Below are 21049 nucleotides of genomic sequence, written 5' to 3'. Positions count from 1 at the left end.
AGCTCTGTGACCTGACTTCGAACAATGAGCCTCTTCTGCCCACTCCTCAGAGAACAGTCCTCGATACCTACTTCAAATCAGTGAAGAAGTCACTTTACATAGTGGACATTATATGTGCTCAGAAAATATTTGTGGAACAAAGTGGTGCATGGCAACTCTTTATAGATACTTTAGACAATAGAAACCGCCGGAGAGATGTCTCCAGGGACACTCCAGCATTAATTTTGTCTTGACACAATCAGTCCATAATATGCAAAGTTGTACATACCATACATACAGTACTTGGAGGCGTTTCAAGTTCATTGTGTCAGCACAGAGGAGTGTTCCAAGATTTGCAAATCTTTTGCTAAATCATCTGTATAATGATTAGGTTACTAGACAGGTATATCTACCTGCTTTGAGAAATTTCCTCAACAGAAATCTAAGGGCACACTGTGCTTTGATATCAATATTAATAATTTGCTACAAACAGGTCCTAGAAACTATTTGCAGAGATAAATTTTCTCATCTTTCCAGGAAAAACCCACAAAATAATGTCTTATACCATTTGTACGGAAGCAGTTTATGACTCTTACCGACTACAGCTGTCTGTGCTGTATCCTGGGAGGTCAGATGTTGTAGGTGTTCTGTTGGAAAATATATGAGTCTCAGTAGATCTGAATCTGTGTATCTCATTAATAGTAATATTTGACTATATGACCAGAATGTTCATACTTCTGGATATAAGCTCCACGAAGACAGGAATTTTTGTCTGATACACTACTGTGCCCCAGTGCCTAGAAAAGTACCTGCTATTTAGAAGGCACTATCATATTGAAGAGTAAATGAGATTTAAAAATACATGGTCTAATTTATTCCTCTGTGTTAAAAAAAACTATTAGAATACCCAGAAGTGTAAATGTTTCTTGAGATGTTAAAAAGTGTTTTATATTGCTATGGAGATAATAAATTATTTTTCAAAGAAAGCATCCAAAAAACCAATGTATTACATCATATGATGTCTGTTTTGAAAGCTCCTGAAAGTATTTTGCATTCTTTACAAAGTTGATCTGAATCAATGAATTCTGGGAAAAGACAACTGGGATTTTTATATTTATAAAATATATGAAAATAGTTTTATAGTAATCTCAGTAAACTGCTGAGAATGAAGAGATTCTAATTCAATGGGCCAAAGGGTCTATTTTGATTTCTGTGTTGTACATAAAGTAGTTTTGGAAGCAGTTACATTTGTTTCTATAGCCAACTAAATGTGTACTAAGTAATGGGAAGTTAGTTGGCTACTTACAAGGGATACACATTCTGATAATTTATAGTGGAATAGAGGAGACAGACTCACCCACATGGATAACTGCATCACAGTTTATGACTTGTGATGGAAGTCTGTGTGGGGACACATAATAGGGGACTTATGCCAGACTGGGGATGAGAGCGATGGTGGGGAGGAGGGGGGTCAAGGAAGGCTCCAGGGATGTTAGATAATTAATCTGAGTCTTGGGGAAGATGAGCATGAGATGGTGGGGTGAGGAAGGGTAGAACATTCTGTGCAGAGGAAACAACAGAAGTGAGGTCTCAGATCTGTGTAAAACTATAGTCAGTTTGGTTTTATGGCAGGTAATGAGGAAAATGAGGTTTCTGAGGAAGGCAGGCTTGGATACTTGCCATACTAAGAAGATTGAACTTTATGTTAAAGATGATAGGGACCTATTCAAAAGATCCTTGAGTAGAGGAATTCTTAGATCTAGTAGAGTATATAGCATGTCTAGTTGAGTATATAGATTTTAGGTGAGCAAGTCTGGATGGGCAATCCTTGGGCTCAGGTGAGAGATGAAGGCTTGTCTTCAGCAGTTTTAATAGAGATGGAGAAGAGAAGAAGGCTCTAGAGAGGTGTTCAACAATTATTGGTCCAATATGGAACTATAAGTTTGAATAATATATTGCCTGTATTCTACCAATAAAAAATCTCTACTTAGTAATATATTTTACAAACTAGTTTTAAAACTGTAAAAAGTATTTAGTGAGAAGATTAGTATTGTTTTACATTTTTGCACATCTCTTTAGATCTATCTTTATAGAAAACAGAGTCTCATATCTGTTTCTGCATTTAATTTGGTACAGTGTGTTGCTTTTGTTGAAGTATATGAAGAAAAATCTGTCCTCTTTCAAATATGTAGTTGGAAGGAAGAAATGTTTTAATAAGCATTTCAGATTATTGTGGATATTTAAAAAATATTATACCAAATAGAAGTGGTAAGTTCTTAAAGTGGAATTTGAAACCATATCAGTGAATCTTTTGTACTCTGAAACATTAATATGCATTGATAGCTCTTGCACCTTGAATGGATCTTTTATCCATGGGTGATTTGTGTAAGGTCTTGCATTGTTCATTTGGAAAATGTTAGTTGAGTTATGCAAATTTTCTAAATGTAGCCACCTATCACTGTATAATGTAGAAAAAATCACATTTATTAATAATGTATCACAACTGACTTCATCAAAAATGTCTTCAAATATTGGGAAGCTCTGAAACTCAGGGTGTCAGATAGAAGTTTCCCCAATTCTAATTTCCACTTGAAGGCTTGAATTTTATCTTTGGGAACAAATACTGTCAGTTGTTTCTTGACATAACAGGCTTACTTTGTTCCCTAGATATATATATAAATAAACCCCCAAGTTTAAATTACCAGTTTGTCAGTCAAGTAAAATTTAGTGACTAGTTCAGCTCACAACTCAAACAGTATTTGATTAGAACAAATGACAATGTCATATCATATCATTCAATCTAATAGACCAAATGCCCTTCCAGACAGTCATCATAGAATATTAAAGATATGTGTATTTCAAGGGTCAATATTTTTTTTCTTTTTTCTTTTTCTTTTTAGGGCTGCACCCGGGTCATATGGAGTTTCCCAGGCTAGGGGTCAAATCAGAGCTGTTGCTGCCAGCCTACGCCAGAGCCATAGCAATGTCAGATCCGAGCTGCATCTGCGACCTACACCACAGATCACGGAAATGCCAGATCCTTAACCTACTGAGCGAGGCAAGGGATCGAACTCTCGATCTTTGTTCCTAGTCATATTTGTTTCCGCTGTACCACTGTAGGAACTCCTCAAGGGTCAAGTTTTAATAAAGTTAATAATTGTTTCTGTTTCATCTATGACTTTTCTTCTGTGAAACTAGCTTCTCTTTTTTTCTTTTTCCTTTTTCTGCAAATGGCTAGTGGTGAAGAATATAATGGTAACTAGTTCATTTTGTTGCCATTGTCTTGCTTTGTTGCAAGGCATAGGCAGTTTTACCCAACATAGCTTTTGTACCAAATGGCAAATGGTTCAAATGGCAACATAACTGTTCTAGGATAAAAGAGAAATTCAGAAAAATTTATTGTATAATTCAAATGATTTGGCAGTCCTTATATTTGTTGTCAAGCATTCATATAAAAGATCTTTGATGATTAGCTGGTGCTGATTCCTGATGAAAATAACCAAAATATCAAGTCCAGATAGTCTGTGGATCTGTCCATTTCAAAGACAAACATGCAGTTATGCAGAAAAGGTCAGTTTTAATGTTTGTAGTTGAATCTTTAATTTGATGAGTTACTATAACATTGGAAAGTGCCATGGTTTCTTTTGGTGACTTTTTATCTAGAAGGATTCAGCAAGAGAAGCTCTAGCAGGCTTTATTGTTCTCTTTGGCTTTTTCTCCTAAAGTTTGAAAAGCTGCACAAAATAAATTTTGGCTTCTCATAAGCTCATTGCATCTACATTAAAAAAGTCAGTTCCATCAGTTCCTTTTTTTTGTGGCCTCGTCTGTGGCATGTGGAAGTTCCTGGGTCATGGATGGAATTGCTGCAGTGACAATGCTGGATCCTTAACACACTGAGCAATGTGGGAACACCGCAGTTCCTTTTTTATATTTTTATTTTTTGGCTACCCCTCGGGCATACGGAGTTCCCAGGCCAGGAATCAGATCCAAGCTGCAGTTTTGACCTCAGCACAGATCTTTTAACCCTCTGCTCCAGACTGGGTATTGAACCCATGACCTGATACTGCAGAGACACTGCCAATACCTTTGTGCCACATAGGAACTATGCAGTTCCTTTTTTAAAACTCTGAATGATTGGTCTCAAAATGGTATTACAACCTAACTGGCACCATGATATTATGCAGAAATGTTCTATTGTATGACATGCCATAAGGTAAATTATTAACATCTAGAAAGCCAAGTGAATGATAGCATTGTCATATTTTCAGTTTTTAATTACAGTTCATTCCAATTGCTTTGGAAGAGATTTCTTCTTTCCATGAGTCAAGTAACTGTCTGACATGTCATTTTCATCTTTTTCTGTATTTTTAGATATAGACACTACATCTGAGCCTTGAGGAAATAAGTTTTCTGATTTCCCTTTTTAAAGCAAAAGATCAGGCTCCAGACTCAGATAAGGATTTTAATCTCTTCTCTACCTATGATGAACAGTGTAAATTGGGCAAATTCTTAAGAGCTCAGTTTTCATGTACTGTCTCTGTGGGTCACGAATTTGACAGTGGCTTTGGAGAGGGGGTTTCTAACTCAGGGTTACTCCTATGACTGCCTTTAAGATGCTGGTCAGTGCCACAGTCATCTGAAAGCCAGACATGGAGCTGGAGGATCAGCTTTCAGAACAGCTCACTCATGTGGCTGGAAAGTTGGTGCAGGCTGTTGGCCTCAGTGGACTTTTCCAGAGAGTCCTCATAACACTGTTGGTTGTCTCCACAGGGTGAATGATCTACCATATTTGATTAAAGCAGTGACAGTGTCATATCACTCAGCCTAATACGCTAAACTGGGTTTTTATTTCAGCACTTTAAATGAGAAAAGTGTATTTAAATTTCATAGTGATATTAGCAAACAACCATTCTTGACTTCTGCTGGGGTTGGTGGTCTTTTTAAACAGTGTGATTGCTTTGACATTTCATAGAAACCTTTGAATGTTTATTTTGAAACATCCTGACAATATTAATCTATATTAAGTTCTCCAGAGGCCATGATCTTGAAGTTTGAATTTTTATATACCAAGTGAAACAGGAAATAATTTTAGGGAGAGAATTAATTTTGTAAAAAAAAAATTGGCCATGAGTTTATTTGGATGGCAATTTAAGGTCTTCATTATACGTAAAATATATTAGTGGGGAGGAAAAAAATTCAAATAGATTTTATTGAGAAAGCCTAATATCTCATTTGGAACTTTTTTTTTTTTTTTTTTTTTTTTGGTCTTTTTAGGGCCACACCTGAGGCATCTGAAAGTTCCCAGGCTAAGGGTCAAATCAGAGCTGTAGCTGCTGGCCTATGCCACAGCCATAGCAATGTGAGATCTGAGCTGCGTCTGGCACCTATACTACAGCTCAGGGCAATCCTTAACCCACTGAGTGAGGCCAGGGATGGAAGCTGCGTCCTCATGGATACTAGTCAGATTCGTTTCCACTGAGCCATGATAGGAACTCCCCTTTTTATTAAAAAAAAAAAAATGACCAAATCCCAAAAAATGGCAGGCGGGAAAGGCAGCATGAAGTTCCTATGGCAATACCACGCTTGTAGGAAACAAGGAAATGTTTCCTTTGGAATCCCACAGGGGTGTTATACCACCTATTAATACTGAGTAACAATTCAAACTCACTGCCTCCCTCTTCTCTTCCTCCCTGCTTTTTTCTCCTGGGACCCTAACAATCTACTTGCACTAATTTCCCTGTGATCTGAAGCTGGCATCACTATTCACATGGTCATCCTGCCTCAAACCATAGCATAAGTGGGTACCCCTTCATTGGTGCCCACCTCCAACCAGGTCAGACTTGTGCATTCTGCCCTAGCAATGCTGCCCAGCCCTCTTTCCATTTGCTTTCCTCTTTCCCACTGCCTCTGCCTCTGCCCCAGGGTCAGGGCAGTTCTCTTTTGGGATATTACAGTGGTTTCTGATGGCCTCTGGGCCCCTCAGTCTCACCTCTCTGAGCTGTTTCCAGATTGTTTTGCCTGTCTCAAATTCTTTCACATTCACTCAATGTTTATTAGAGACTCAGTCTCAGCCTGTCACTGGAGGTGCTCCACCCAAGGGCACCAAGTTACCTTTTTACCTTTAATGTTGTCAGTTTCCCTTTGACTATCCTAAAAGGGGCTGTAAGCTTTTATCTGACCCCTTTGCTTAATTCTTTGCTAATACTGTTCCCTCCTCCTATAAATGTTTTGGGCTGAAACCCCACCCCTCTTTTTGGGTGGCGTCTTATCTCCAATGACACCTTCTTTGCAAAGATTTTCCTCATGACTTCATCTTTCCCTCTCCCAGAGGTTGTCTTTCTTTTTAGGACACTCGCTGAACTTTGAATCACTCATGATATTTAATCATACTCAGTTTCTTTTAATATAGCATGTATGTATTTATTCTCAGAGGATTAAAATATACTTGAAAGGGCAGATATAACTCATTTATCTTTTGTTCCTGCTAACTACTAGGCAAGTTTTTAACAAGTAACAGGGATTCAATTAAAAAAAAAAAGTGTTAACTTCATTAAAATGTTTAAGGAAGGAAAGAGCAAAATTCCTGTGTTTATCCAACACAAAGTCATGCAGAAATGAAGAAATTACATCTATATAAATACTGACACATACATGTATACTTATCATTTTGCTAAGGTGCTTCCCCCCCATATTGAAGGAGACAGGGATACAGGGCATCGCATTTTATTCCCGGCTGCACCAAAAAAGAAAAAAAAAATCATTGCCCAGACGTTAACTGAGTATAGAAAAATGACTTCAACATCTCTCTGGGACGTGGCCAAAAGGAACGTTGCCAAACGCTAAGTTGAGGGAAGACGGGCCTTTAAGAACCTTCCAGAGACACTTTGGCTGGGCTCGCAAGAAGCTTGGGGCAGGGCGGCAGGAGCGCTGCGTGGCGCGCACCTTCTAGCACTTCCTACTCCGTGGAACCAGGCCGACCTGTTCCCATCGTTGCCTCCCCGCCTCCGCGCCGCCCTCTGCGGATGAGGCCCGTGCTGCGCGCCCCCTTTCTGGGCGCCTAGGCCAGGCGGGCCGGGGCATCTCGCGGCGGCGGGCGGCTGGGGCGGGGCTCGGTGGTCCGGGGTCTGGGTTTCCAGGTGAAGGGCAAGAAAACAGCCCTTCGGTCTGGGCGGAGCCTGGCGGGCGGGGTGAGGGCGGAGGACACATTGCTTCATCCTGTACATTTTACTGGAAACAGGGCGCATCCGGAGGAGGGGCCGGGAGGCGGCCGGGACGCTGCCAATGGCCCGATCGCGGACGGGGGAGGCTGGCGACGCGACGGCCCCTTCTCCCCGCCCCTGGCCGCGAAGGCCGGTTAAATAGTCGAGCAGCCCGGGGCCGCGCCCGTACCCGCGTCGGTCTCCGAGCTCTTCACGGCCACAGCCACAGCCACAGCCAGAGCCGGGAGGTAGCCGCGCTCAGCGAGCCGGTGGCACAGGTGTCTGGGGTCCCCGAGCGCCGAGCCCGGGAGCATGATCGTGGACAAGCTGCTGGACGACAGCCGCGGCGGAGAGGGGCTGCTGGACGCGGCCGGCGACTGCGGTCTCATGACCAGCCCGCTCAACCTGGCCTACTTCTACAGCGCGTCGCCGCCCGCCGCCGCCGCCCCCGGCGCCTGCGACGCGAGCTGCTCGTCGTCTGGGCCCTCGGCGCCCGGCTCACCTGGCTCCGACTCCTCCGACTTCTCCTCTGCCTCATCGGTGTCCTCCTGCGGGGCGGTGGAGTCCCGGCCGAGAGGCGGCGCGCGTGCTGAGCGGCTGCAAGGTACCCACCGGCCCGGGTAGGGGAGGCCCCTGGATGCCAGCCTGCGCGCGGCCCACCGGCAGGGAGGGGAGTCTGAGCCGCCCAGATGCAAGTACCAAGGCCAGATGTTGGGTGGCCTCTGCGTCTACCTTAGCGGCTTTCAAAATCACGCTAGCCGCCATTATTAGGCGACTACTGGATGCCTTGCCCTGCGTTGGGTGTTTCATGCCGTTCGATGTCGTTTGACCGTCTGTGAAATCTGGGCGCCGTCCAGCTGACCCGGTAGCTTGAAACCTACAGCTCTAACTTGGGGAGGGGATGACGTTAGATTTTCTCGTTTTTTCTTAAAAACAAAACAAAACCAAAAGCACCTTTATTAAGCTCTAATTCACATTCTGTGGTGAGGTTTTGGATCTGATGCAGTTGTAACTTTTTCTTCTGACTGTTTTGGTGAAAGGCTGTAGCTGGTGATAAGGGTTTGAGCACAGTATCGAAGGTCGTGATTTATTTCTTCCGAAGTACGTATTTGTGGGATTTTTAAATAAAGGAACTTTATAAAAAAAAAGAAACCAATATTATCAAGATATGAGATGAAACTGGCCGAAATCCAATTTATACCTTGAGTTTGTGATTTTTCTGAAGTCTGCCCAGAATTTCTGCACTCTAAACAAGAGTGCCTTTGAATGGTTTAGCTGTATCTGGCAAAGAAAGGCGTAGTGTTTTCTTTCTTGGGCTGAGAATTGTTAGTTTCTTTTTCTTAATGAACCTAGTTGTATAATTTGGGGGAAAACAGAATGCCACTGTAAATAAACCAAAGAACTTCTAGATAATCTCAAATGTTGGAAAATTTAATCAGCATGATTTTAAAGAACATTTTCTGTCAGGTGTTCCCCACTGCCAGCCACTCCTGTTTTGGTTGTGTTTTGTTTTAAAATGAGATTTTTCATTTTAAAGTTTAAAAAGTGATTTAAGCTGTTCCGTTGCATAACATGCCCCCTCTATGTTGTGTGTAGCAAATGCAAAAATTGTACATTTAGAACCTTTTTTCCCTTCACATTTGGCCTTTATCTGGCTGAAACTAACTTACTAGTTCTTTGGTTCACCGTAGGGGATTTCTGAAACTGAATATTTCTCCCCGTGACGTTGAATTACTAACTGTTGTCATTCCTGGGAAATGCTGTGTTTGAGTCTGGCAAGATAGACCTAAACTTAAACATAAAACTAACTAGTTGTTTAATTGGCCCTATCCAGGAGTTGTTTCTTTCATAGATGTAATGATATGTATGTGTTCAAATTACGCCTTGTTTTTGTTCCCGTCTTATTTTTTTTCTACTCTTAACAGAGCTGCTGAATTATTCATTTCCTGACTCTTTGTGTGTTTACTTGGTGTTCAGCTCATCTCTAGAGGTTGTGACATAGTAGTGGTCAGAGTGGAATGCTGTACTCACAGACCTACATTTACAGTGTATTTTCAGGCTTAAATATGAAATGAGATGATTTCCTTTTTACTTAGAAGGCCTGTGTGAGCAATTACAAAAACAGTCGGTGAGGGGAAATCCTGTGTGTGATGTGGAAATGTGTTTAAGCTCAGTGAATTTAAGCAGCTTTCTTGGCATAGCTGAACTAAAGGAAATAAGAAACTGAGACATTGTTGATTGTTAGGTTTTGTACATTGAGATCTTCCGAAGAGGTTTGTTTTGTGCCTTTTTAGGAGAGTGGAATTGATAAACTTAAAAATTTTTGTGTGGACTAAAGCCTTTGGCTTGAAAAGCTCAAAATTCATCATTTATTTCTTGCTCGCCAAGGTTTTTCAAAAGTCTAGAATAATTATAGATTATGAGAGTTAGGATGGCAAAATTGGTGATTCTGTTTCATGGGTGGGTAGGGCTGAGAGACAGAGAGAGGCTCAATTTGGGTTTATCTCTTGGCTCTTGGGACCCTTGAAACGTCGTTTTTATGAGCTTTAATTCCTTAGGGTGCCTGGTGGGAAATGGTATTTGGCTGGGGACTGATGTGCAAAGTCATTGACCAGAGCAAGTTGGAGAGACTTTGCGGTCTCTTGTTTGGGGACTTAATTAATTATATTGGACAGCTATGCTTTTAATGTTAATAATATTCATGTTATGAAGAGACTTAATTTAAATATGTTTTGTTTTCTATTGAACAGCTGAGCCCCATATGGGGGTTGGAAGGCAGCAGAGAGGACCCTTTCAAGGTGTTCGTGTGAAGAACTCAGTGAAGGAACTCCTGCTGCACATCCGAAGTCATAAACAAAAGGCTTCCGGACAAACCATTGATGATTTTAAGGTGGCACCTGATTTTTTTGCTTTGGGTTGGGGAACAGGGAGACTAGTTGTCAGGGTATTACTCTCTGCTAGCCTAAGTTCAGTAAGTCTTTTGTAGACCACAAAGTCCAAAGGACAGAGAGCTTGTTTGTCCTGCTGTCTGCTGTATTCCTGCCACTTAGCCCAGGGCTAGGCATTGGCAAGTGTGCAAGAGAAATTTAATGAATAAGTAAACGAAGGCAAGCAAGGCACAAGGAAATTAATGGGGTTCAATTAAAATGGAACATTTTGGCTAGAAAGGGAAAATTCAAGTGGCCTTATTAATTATTATCCTGACCTGAATTGAATTAATGTGAAAGTGAAAATGGGGGAAGTTGCAAGATAGGATGGAAATTAACATAGAAAATAAATATTGCTAGCATAGCTATATCAAAGGTTTATGGTGAGCTGTAAAGACTGCTAGAGATAAGTTTATTGATGTCTGTTAATCAGGAAACCATTTATTACACACTAAATTAGAAACTTTTTTTTCCTTATAGACACAAGGTGTGAACAGAGAGCAATTCACAGGTAAGAGTTACCTCTATTTATAATATTATGGGGTCTCTAGGGTAAAATAATGTAGTGTGATCATGGGTAAAAATTTGTAAAATAAAATCATCACAGATTCCGTATTCCTTTCTTGGGTATAGAATTGAAGAACACAGTATCGTATACTGGGAAAAGGAAAGGTCCTGATTCATTGTCCGATGGACCAGCTTGTAAAAGATCAGCGTTGTTACATACCCAATTTTTGGTATGTATCTTACAGTTTTCCTCCAGATGCCCTTCAGAAATGATTCCTGGGATAATTTTGGAAGGGAGTGTGCCACTTACTTTTTCTTCCTTTCCAGACACCACCTCAAACACCCACACCTGCAGAGAGCATGGAAGATGTTCATCACAATGAATCCAAACAGGACAGCAGTGCTGACCTGCTTCAGAACATCATCAACATTAAGAATGAATGCAGCCCGGTTTCCCTGAACACTGTCCAAGTTAGCTGGATGAGCCCTGTGGGGGTCCCTCAGGGCTCCCCCCACGAGCAGTGTCAGGACTTCCACGGAGGGCAGGTCTTCTCTCCACCTCAGAAATACCAGCCCTTCCAAGTCAGTGGCTCCCCACACATGATGGATCAGGCTTCCATGTACCAGTATTCTCCACAGAACCAGAATGTGCAGCCGCAGCCGCTGCCGCCGCCTCCACACTACACCCACAACTCAGCTCTGGAATACAGTCCTTATTCCAGAACTTCCCTGTCCCCCACCTATGAACCAAACATCTTTGACAGTCAGGAATCACAGTACTGCCTGAACCAAAGTTTTGCATCCCTTCTAAATGATCCCAGAGAATCTGAGAATACTGCTGTTCCCCCTCAGACTTCTCCCAGTGTTCAGCAACAAACTGATGCCCACGTGCAAAACTTCAACCTGATGTCACACCAGGCATGTGAGGCCCTGGTGCATGACGCAGGCCCTGCCCCTCTAAGCACCTCACGGCAGTTGCAGGATATTGTCGGAAATGAAATGAGCACCACACAGTTAGGGAAGTCATTTTTTCAGTGGCAAGTAGAGCAGGAAGAAAGCAAATTGGCAAATATCTCCCAAGACCAGTTTCTCTCAAAGGATGCAGATGGTGACACGTGAGTATCCCTTTATTCTCATTGACCTAATTTGGTAAGCTAAGCTTGTTGGACCTAGTGGATTTCTCTAGGGCATGCCAAGTTATATTAGTAAGTGCTTGGCTAGTCAAGGTGACCAGTGGAGGTAGAAAATGCTGTCCAGTGATAGCTCATATTTCATGTAAAACTTTTCCTTATTTTTTCTTTCTGGCTAAAAAAAAATTACCTGTTTTAAATGAGTAAAAGTCTGTGTGTCTTCTTTGAATATTTAGTTTTGAAGATCAGAGTAGATTGTGACTATAGAGCAAAATCAGTTAGATCATGGTTGGTCCATCATGATCAACTGTGAGTAGACTTACAGATTGTACGCTAACATGACCTGACATCTTTGTGGCCTTGGGCAAGTTTTTTAACCTCTTTCTGCCTCAGTTTTGGGATACTCCTTCCTAGTGTGTCTATGAACATTAAAAAGAATAGATTTGAGGAGTTCCCGTCGTGGCTCAGTGGTTAACGAATCTGATTAGGAACCGTGAGGTTGCAGGTTCGATCCCTGGCCTTGCTCAGTGGGTTAAGAATCTGGCATTGCCATGAGCTGTGGTGTGGGTCGCAGACGCGGCTCGGATCCCGCGTTGCTGTGGCTCTGGTGTAGGCCAGCAGCTAGCTCTGATTCGACCCCTAGCCTGGGAACCTCCATATGCCACAGGAACGGCCCAAGAAATGGCAAAAAGACAAAAAAAAAAAGAAAAAAAAAAAAAGTAGACTTGAGGCAATCAGTGTGATGCTCAACATACTTCTTTCTGGTAACCTAGCTCACCTTGCTGCCACTCAGGTGTATTACCAACCTAGCAGACAAATCCTGCTCTGTACCTTTTCATTTGTATGCACCAACATATCAAGAAAGAGGCTAAAGGAAGAAATTTTTTTTTTTTTTTTAAAGAATGAACATAGTGAAATAAAAACTAATTCACCTCTTTTCCTTTCCTTTTTGCCTAGGTTCCTCCATATTGCCGTTGCCCAAGGGAGAAGGGCACTTTCCTATGTCCTTGCAAGAAAGATGAATGCGCTTCACATGCTGGATATTAAAGAGCATAATGGACAGGTGAGGCTCTTAACAGAGGGAGATGGCAAAGGTGTGGCAAAGGGAAGAAGATGACGGCCAGTCTCATACTTATGTGTGGGTCATTTTCAGAGTTCTAGTCTCATATTTATGTGTAGATTGCTTCAGACCAAGAGAGTTAGTTAATATTAACTTTGGGATGTTGACTTTGTCACCACCAACCTTGAAGTTATTAACGTTAACTTTGTGGTTATTTGACCAAAGACTAACTGGGTATAATAAAGCCACACCCCAAGCTCAGTTTAGTTTCCTTGTGTTGTTCCTTGCAGTATCTTATTGCTTATTGATAGGATTTATTTTCTCTATGTGGGTTTTTCCCTTCAGTCTTAGTTTAGGTTCATATTGCTTGTTATGATAATGTTACATGTTTTAAAGAATTTTTTTTGTTTGTTTTTTACTCTGAATGCCCTCAGAGTGCCTTTCAGGTGGCAGTGGCTGCCAATCAGCACCTCATTGTGCAGGATCTGGTGAACCTCGGGGCCCAGGTGAATACCACTGACTGCTGGGGAAGAACCCCTCTGCATGTTTGTGCAGAGAAGGGCCACTCCCAGGTGCTTCAGGTAAGAGACAGCGAGCCACACTCCCATTATCACAGGGCTCAAGGGCCAGGGCTTGGATATTAGAAGTTGAATGTAGATTGCCTGTTGCAATAATCTCTTTCAAGTAGACTCATTCCTTTCTTGGATTATTAAGAGATAAGTATTTGTGTCGCTTGTCTTTTGCTGATAGTGGCTTGTTTTTAAATTCTGCAGGCAATTCAGAAGGGAGCCGTGAGGAGCAATCAGTTCGTGGATCTTGAGGCAACTAACTATGATGGTGAGCAATTGATACATTATCTTGTGAAGAAACATTCAGAGAGAGGGGCCCATTAGTTCTAAGGGTATGAAGTTCAACACCAAGAGGGAAGGGAGGTAGTAAAAAAAGTGAGAATATCCTATAGGTAAAATTAGCACTAAGACTCAGTGGAAAGATTACTCACTTTGCCTTACTCGTTCTTGTGGCGCCCATATATAGGTCATGTGACAGGGCATCCTTTAGGTTTGTAATTATAGAACTAAAAGAATTGATGGGATGCTTGAGCACTGCTTTATTATACTTTTTTCTAGGCCTGACTCCTCTACACTGTGCAGTTATGGCACACAACGCTGTGGTGCATGAACTCCAGAGAAATCAACAGCCCCATTCACCTGAAGTTCAGGAGCTTTTACTGAAAAATAAGAGTCTAGTTGATACAATTAAGGGTTTGATTCAAATGGGAGCTGCAGTGGAAGCTAAGGTAAATTCACAGAGGAGTTTGGAAATGGGATGTGAGAGGGAAGTAGTTATAGCAGAAGACCTTGTTCTCAAGTATAGGTGAAAACTTTTCCCTCTTTGTTATTTAATTTTTCCCTCTTTTTAAATTCATGGAGTGAATAGTAATGTACAGTTAGTTAAGAGGTTTAGATTTTAAACGCTTTCTTGATTTGCTTTTAAATATAATCTTTTTGATAATATGGATTATTATGCAAAAGATTATTTAGCTGTGAAAGAAATTAGTTTTTATTTGGAAGGAAAAGAAAATGCTTGAAACTGATATTTTTATTTTGGCTTCCATTGTCATACACAGATAATAAAGTTAGTGGTTTTTGTAGGGGTTTCTTCATCATTGTGGAATCTGGACTTAAATCTTCTGTTTTTTAAACTGGAAAATATTTTATGATCTTTAAATTTGAAGTTTCTTTATTGAGTGTCCCCTATGTACGAGGCAGCAAGTTAGGGGCTGTGGGAGAAGATGCCTAAATTCATAAGCCTCTTGGGCCCTTGGGAAGTTACTAATACCAGTGGTGGAAGATATAGCTGATAAGTCTACAGAGCAGCCATCAAGCCTGGAAACAGAGGCAAATGCATAATACATGACTTCTTATGCTGTATCACTGCACATGATAAAACGGTATCCTCTGTTTCTACATTTTATGGCCACCCTGTGTACAAGGGTAGGTGTGATGAGAGGATGTAGGCAAATTAATAGGGAACCTAAGAGGAATGAGAGATTCCATGGAGCTTGGGGTGAAAGAAGGCTTTGTGGAGAAGGGAGCTCTGAAAGTGAGTCAGACACATGAGAGACTAGGGCATGGTATCTGCATGTTCATTTTTTCCTCTTTCTTGCCTTTGACAAGGATCGTAAAAGTGGCCGCACAGCCCTGCATTTGGCAGCTGAAGAAGCAAATCTGGAACTCATTCGCCTCTTTTTGGAACTGCCCAGTTGCCTGTCTTTTGTGAATGCAAAGGTACTTTTAGAAAGATTTAAAAACTGCACAGGCATTGGAATGACCTTCTTTATACTCTCTTCAAGCTTTTGAGCTGCTTTTGTGAAAGTCTCCCTTCCTGATCGCGTCATTTCATCTCTTTGTCTTCAGGCTTACAATGGAAACACCGCCCTCCATGTTGCTGCCAGCCTGCAGTATCGGGTGACACAGTTGGATGCAGTCCGCCTGTTGATGAGGAAGGGAGCAGACCCAAGTACTCGGAACCTGGAGAATGAGCAGCCAGTGCATTTGGTTCCTGATGGCCCTGTGGGAGAACAGGTGAGAGCCGCAGATGTGAGGAGAGATACTGTCAGGCACTGGTCTGGGCGTAAGGGGCCGAGGCCAGCGGGTGCCTTTCAGGTGGGCTCCATCAGTGCCTGGATCTCACAGTGGTCACTGTAGTCCTTTGGAGTTGATTGCTTTATTTCCAGAGGAAGAGTAAGAAATTTGAGGGTTTATCCAAATAGTCAAAAGTCAGGTAGTCTTTCCTTTTCCTCCATGACACATATTGGAGTTTGGGGTAAGTCAGAATGGGTTGAAGTTTGGAAACTGATGAAAGAGGAGATAGTAAGTCTCCTGCAAGGAAAGAGAATCTTAGTTTTTTGAGTAAGTGGTGAGCCTTCAACTATTGTGGGTGTTAAATGAGTCAGTATCTGTGTTCGGAATAATCCCAGGCACATAGTGAGTGCGCAATACGTATCAGCTGTTAACAATGATATCTATTAGTGATCCTAAATAAAAAATGGGAAGATTAATTATGTAATGTTGAACCTGGAAACATTTTATACTTTAAATAAAATTCTGCTCTACTCAAGATATATAGTTATATACGCTGGGGTTGAACAGTTCATGTGACTAAACATTTCTTGATGATAAGAATGGAATCTTTTAAGAACATAAAATATTTTTGATGAGACTCTTTCCCTGGAGGAAATGAGGGTGATTATGGCTGTGAGTCATTACATACTTTAATAATCACAAAATAAAATATATGGAATGCAAGTTAACCTTTCCTCTGATTTTCAGCCCTCATTATGACCATAGCGTTACAGTAACTCATTATCGGTAGAGCTCTTCTTAGCTTAAAATGAATCTCTTGATACTTTTGTAGAATGTTCCTATGTATTACGCCACCTGATAGTTATGAGAACTTTGCAGTGTAAAGGTTCAGCTGGGAAGATTGAGACTCAGAGTGGTTGCAGGGTTAGGAACCATTATTAAATAGTAAATGGCAGAGTCCCATGCCCAGTGTTCACTTCTGCTCCACTGTGTGTGGTGTGCTATCATAGAGCCATGTTCCCAGGGATTGTTGAGTGTGGAGAGCTGTTTAACTCCTACTAAATATTCTTTCTATTTTCATGTCTCTGCGCGCGCATGCGCGCTTGGGTGTGTGTGGGGGGGCGCGTTTCCTTTGTCTGTATTGTCAGACTGTGGTCACTGTGTCTCCTTCTTCTAGCAGCTGTCAGTTGCATCCAAATTCTTTCTTCAAATTTGTTGCTTCTAATCTGCTGTGGGCTGAGAGACAGATCATACAGTTTGTCAGACTGGGGTATAAAATCAATTACTAGACTCTGAATGAGCCTGGGGACTTTCCTGTGACCCATACAATATAGCACAGCTGTTTCAGTTCTTGGAGATCATGACGACTATCTTGACACAAAGGACACTGTAGATTTACTTGTGTGTATAAGGTGGGCTTAGGATTCTTGGTTGAGGCTGACTTTGAGGTGAGATATTATAATAACCATAATTACTGCCTTGTATTAAATGTTCTCACAAATAGCAGGACTAAAGATTAGGAAAAGAATATAGGTCTTAGTTAAATGGCTGGAGAGTTTCAACTTCAGATCATTTTTAATGGAGATGCTTTACTTTCTTATACTCAATGATCATTATAGGAGATCTGTAATAAACTTTAAAAGAATTGTATTTTTTGTCACCTAAAAATCTTGACTCATATTATTGCATATTTTCTTCATATACTTATTTATAGGTAGACAGGAATGGTGGTAGTGTGTGTAAGAAAGGAAAGAAACTCTGAAGATGTGATGCTTTGATTGTCAAAAAGAAACCTGACAAATCCTGTTGGTTTCCTTTCCAGATCCGACGTATCCTGAAGGGAAAGTCCATTCAGCAGAGAGCTCCACCGTATTAGCTCCATTGACTTGGAGCTGGCAATACTCACTGTCAGTTAGGCAGTCCTAATGTATCTGTACATAGACCATTTGCTCTGTATTGGCAAATGTAAGTTGTTTCTATGAAACAAACATATTTAGTTCACTATTATATAGTGGGTTATGTTAAAAGAAAAGGAGAAAAATATCTAATTCCTCTTGGCAGATTTTAATATTTCATACCCAGGTATCTGGGATCTAGACATCTGAATTTAATCTGAATGTTAAATTGACTTCAATTAACAGTAGATTTTGGGTAGGAAAAGGTTTGATTTGTGGCATAAGGCATTGCTCTTGTAGCTATTGCCAGTTTAAAAGGAGGTGAATTATAAACTTTTTTTAAAAAGAAAAATGAAAAAATTTGAGAGAAAGTAAAACTAGATGTAGTATTGAGGCTTTGTTTGGACAGGTGGTACCTGATAGTTATTGGGTGTTGGAAAGTCTGTAGTCATTGGGTTGGGTGAAAGGTACCATAATCTTTGCAAATTGTATATAATTGTTATTTTTGTCTTTTAAAATATTTGTACATATATGGTCATTGACATGGCCACATTCGAAGTGTGTAAATCAATAAAATAGAAAAGAACAAGTGGATTTTCACTATTTTAAAGTGTTATATGCATTAGAGGGGCTGCGTAATCATCCAGCTACCATCGCTGTCAACAAAACAGATGGAGGGAGAGTTGTTCCCGTTGTGGCTGGCAGAGCTCTGTTTAAATTGTAAATATGCTTTTTCTCATGCTTTGAGACAAGACGCATTATTTGTAGGGAATCACATGCTGTTAAAGAAAACACCTCTTTATGACTCACTTTCTAGAATTTATGATTTAACTTGCTGTGTTGGAATTTTTGCTTTACCTTTATAGGAACAACAAAAAGTTAATACGGAAACATGCTTTGCTGGTTTTCTGTTGTCAAGTAATGATAATGCACCATGATGTTTTATATTACCATTCAGAAAAAAATGCCTTATTTTTTGTTAACTTTATTTCTGTTAATAATATTTTGCTTGCCTCTGGCATGTCCCAAGGAATGTATTTGGTTTTGATTACACATTAATTCTTTGTAATAAATTTGATTCATGGAAAAGCTTTCTATTTTTTTTAAATGTCTCATAAGCAGTTGATTGACTAATCATCTTTGTAGCTAAGCCCTTAAATCCTTTAACAAAAGATAACCTTTGGATTGATCACATTGTTTGACCTAGTATGTCTTGTGGACAAAAGTTATAGTTATTTGGTATCTGAAAGTATGTTTGTGATGTGAATCTGTCCATTGACACTCATGGAAAAACTCACGAATCGTTTTAAATAAACATTAATTCAATGATGCTATTCTTCTTAAGGATGTGCATTTTCTTTTCCTAGTCCCTTATTTATATTTCCCAAGGTTGAAAAGCCCTATTAGTTACTAATTTAAAACCTTGCAATTAGCCATTATTTATTTATTAGGGATTCTTTTGAGAACATATTTCCTGAAGTTATGTAAGACCTACCATCAAAAAACTCGTTTGCCAAGTTCATTAGAGATTTATTAGATTCTGAAAATATGGAAGTTTAAAATACATTGTTGATCATTTAGATGTTTATGTGCCAAAAAAGCTAAGTCATTATGTTTATGACTGTATTTTTCATACTTTCTCTTGTGGGAGCAGTGAACATAGGAAAAATAGTTTGGGATTCCCAGGAACATCCTGAGAGATGTAAACCTGGGAACATCAGTAAATGGGGTCCCTTCTTTCCCCAACATGCCATTTTGATGAGTTAGAACAAACACATAAACATCTGTCAACATTAGTCATTTACAGCACGTATATTCTAGTTCTTGTAACCCCTTTTGGGAATCTGATGAAAGCTGTAAATCTTCTCCCTGGCAAAATTGCACCTATGCACATACACACAAATGCTGTTTACAATGTCAGGGGCTACACTGCCACCAGGGGCCCATGACTAACAGGTTAAGAATCTACTGTAGCTCTATTTCTGTACATCATTTTTCTTCTTTCGTATAAATGAAGTCTCAAGAGTAACATATTGCAAATGCAACCTGATAACCAGAACAGTAGAAATAATGAACCTCCATTAAATGTATCTATACTATGAGCTTTTTCCCGAGTGAACTTACATATTCTTCATCCCAAGTTCTCTCATAATTAATTAACTGGACCAGTGCTTAGTAAGCATGTGATTGCGGGTTCGTGCACGCAAAGCTTTCTGATAGATAATATGTGGCATTTAAAGACATGAAAGGCATATTTCTTACCCTTAAGTTACATACATGGGAAGCATGGCATGTATTTGATTAGAAAAAAGAGGAAGAAACATAAAGATGGAGAAGAAGACTTTACATCTGAATGTGGAGAACTAAGGAGACTTCAAGGTGGAGCATTTTGAGTTGTATCTTCAGAAGAGCTGATTTGAATGTTCCTACAAGGGGAGAGGGAGGTGAATGAAACAGAAAACATGAATCAAGGCAATAGTATTTTGGGGGAACCACAAGTGACTCACTGTAGCTTGGTTAATATTTGGATGGCCAATAAGTTTCATCTTGTGTTCTACCTATAACTGGAAATATTCTCATGAGTGGTGTATTGGGAAAGATCTTCAGGCAGTTTAGGGGCTTTGGCAGAAGAGGGTGCTGTAATTGGTGAATATCTGCCATATGGGCAGAGAGGTGGTTATTGTTGGAATATTTCCTAAAGAATGACCGCCCAGAAGCCAAGACTATGGGCTCAAGGGCCAAGCAGAGTGCTTGGCATGCAGTAGCAACTTAGAGGATACTGAGTGGATGAATGTATGTCAGTCCTGGTTGGGGCCATTGGTTTTGTGTGGAAGTGATGTTTTGAGCCAGAGATATACTGTAAAGTACTAATGAGTTAATGATCATAATTCTGAACTTAACTCAGCTATGTAATTTAACAATGATGTCAATGATATGTTAATGAAAAATGGCATTGTTGCACTCTTAAAAAAAATTAGAGTTAATCCTGTGGAAAGGATTAATTCTAATACCTGTAGTGTGATGTTTCACTAAGGAATTTCCTCAAGTGTCAGAGACCATATCTTCCAGCTCCATTTGTTAATCAAATAAGTAACAATATCATTTCTAAATTTTTACTTAATCAGGAGTGGAGAATTTCCTCAAATTCTTCTAACCTTTAGTAAATGTCACCTTCTTAAACTCAGTACCACTGACTTTCTCATCTTTTGATAATACCAGTTCCGTATTGAACGTGACTCCAGGGAGAAATCAACTTCAGCCACTGGCTAAGTTCTTGTTGATCGTTCTGAGGTCAGGCTAAGGGACAAGATCTTACATTCATTATAACCAGACACTCGGGTTTTTGGTTGTCCTGCTAGTGCCCTGGATTTGTCCTTGAGAGGAGAGGAGTGACCATGTTTTTCTTCATCAGAGGCTCCTCACCTAGCACAGTGTCTGACACATAGTAAATGTTCAATAAATACCTGAATTTAATTCATAGCTTCCTTTTAAAAAAAATTTTTTTTTTGTCTTTTGTCCTTTTAGGGCCGCACCCACGGCACATGGAGGTTCCCAGGCCAGGGGTCCAATTAGAGCTACAGCTGCTGACATACACCACAGCCACAGCAACGCAGGATCCGAGTCGTGTCTGTGACCTACACCACAGCTCATGGCAATGCCGGATCCTTAACCCACTAAGCAAGGCCGGGGATCGAACCTGCAACCTCATGGCTCCTAGTTGGATTTGTTTCTGCTGTGCCATGACGCGAACTCCCATAGCTTCCTTT

At 40.6% G+C, this 21049-nt stretch overlaps 1 protein-coding gene across 4 annotated transcripts; it reads left to right on the top strand.

Moving 5' to 3' along the window:
- The first annotated feature begins 7360 nt into the window (after positions 1-7360).
- Positions 7361-18616, top strand: NFKBIZ (NFKB inhibitor zeta). Of its 4 annotated transcripts, none has more exons than XM_084986834.1 (12): positions 7361-8043; positions 9929-10068; positions 10586-10616; positions 10739-10842; positions 10940-11727; positions 12700-12805; positions 13237-13383; positions 13576-13639; positions 13930-14099; positions 14980-15090; positions 15220-15387; positions 17210-18616. In XM_084986834.1, the coding sequence occupies exons 2-12, from the start codon at positions 9940-9942 to the stop codon at positions 17261-17263; spliced, it is 1872 nt and encodes a 623-aa protein (XP_084842960.1). In that variant the 5' UTR covers positions 7361-8043; positions 9929-9939; the 3' UTR covers positions 17264-18616.
- Positions 18617-21049: the final 2433 nt, after the last annotated feature.

Source organism: Sus scrofa, chromosome 13 (assembly GCF_054392235.1).
Source record: "Sus scrofa isolate SSC_HxYL_T2T_F1_AM1 chromosome 13, Sscrofa_HxYL_maternal_Yorkshire_Landrace_v2.0, whole genome shotgun sequence".
NCBI classification, from domain to species: Eukaryota; Metazoa; Chordata; class Mammalia; order Artiodactyla; family Suidae; genus Sus; species Sus scrofa.
The sequence above is the reverse complement of the archived record's forward strand: the minus strand, read 5'-3'. Positions and strand labels throughout refer to the sequence as shown.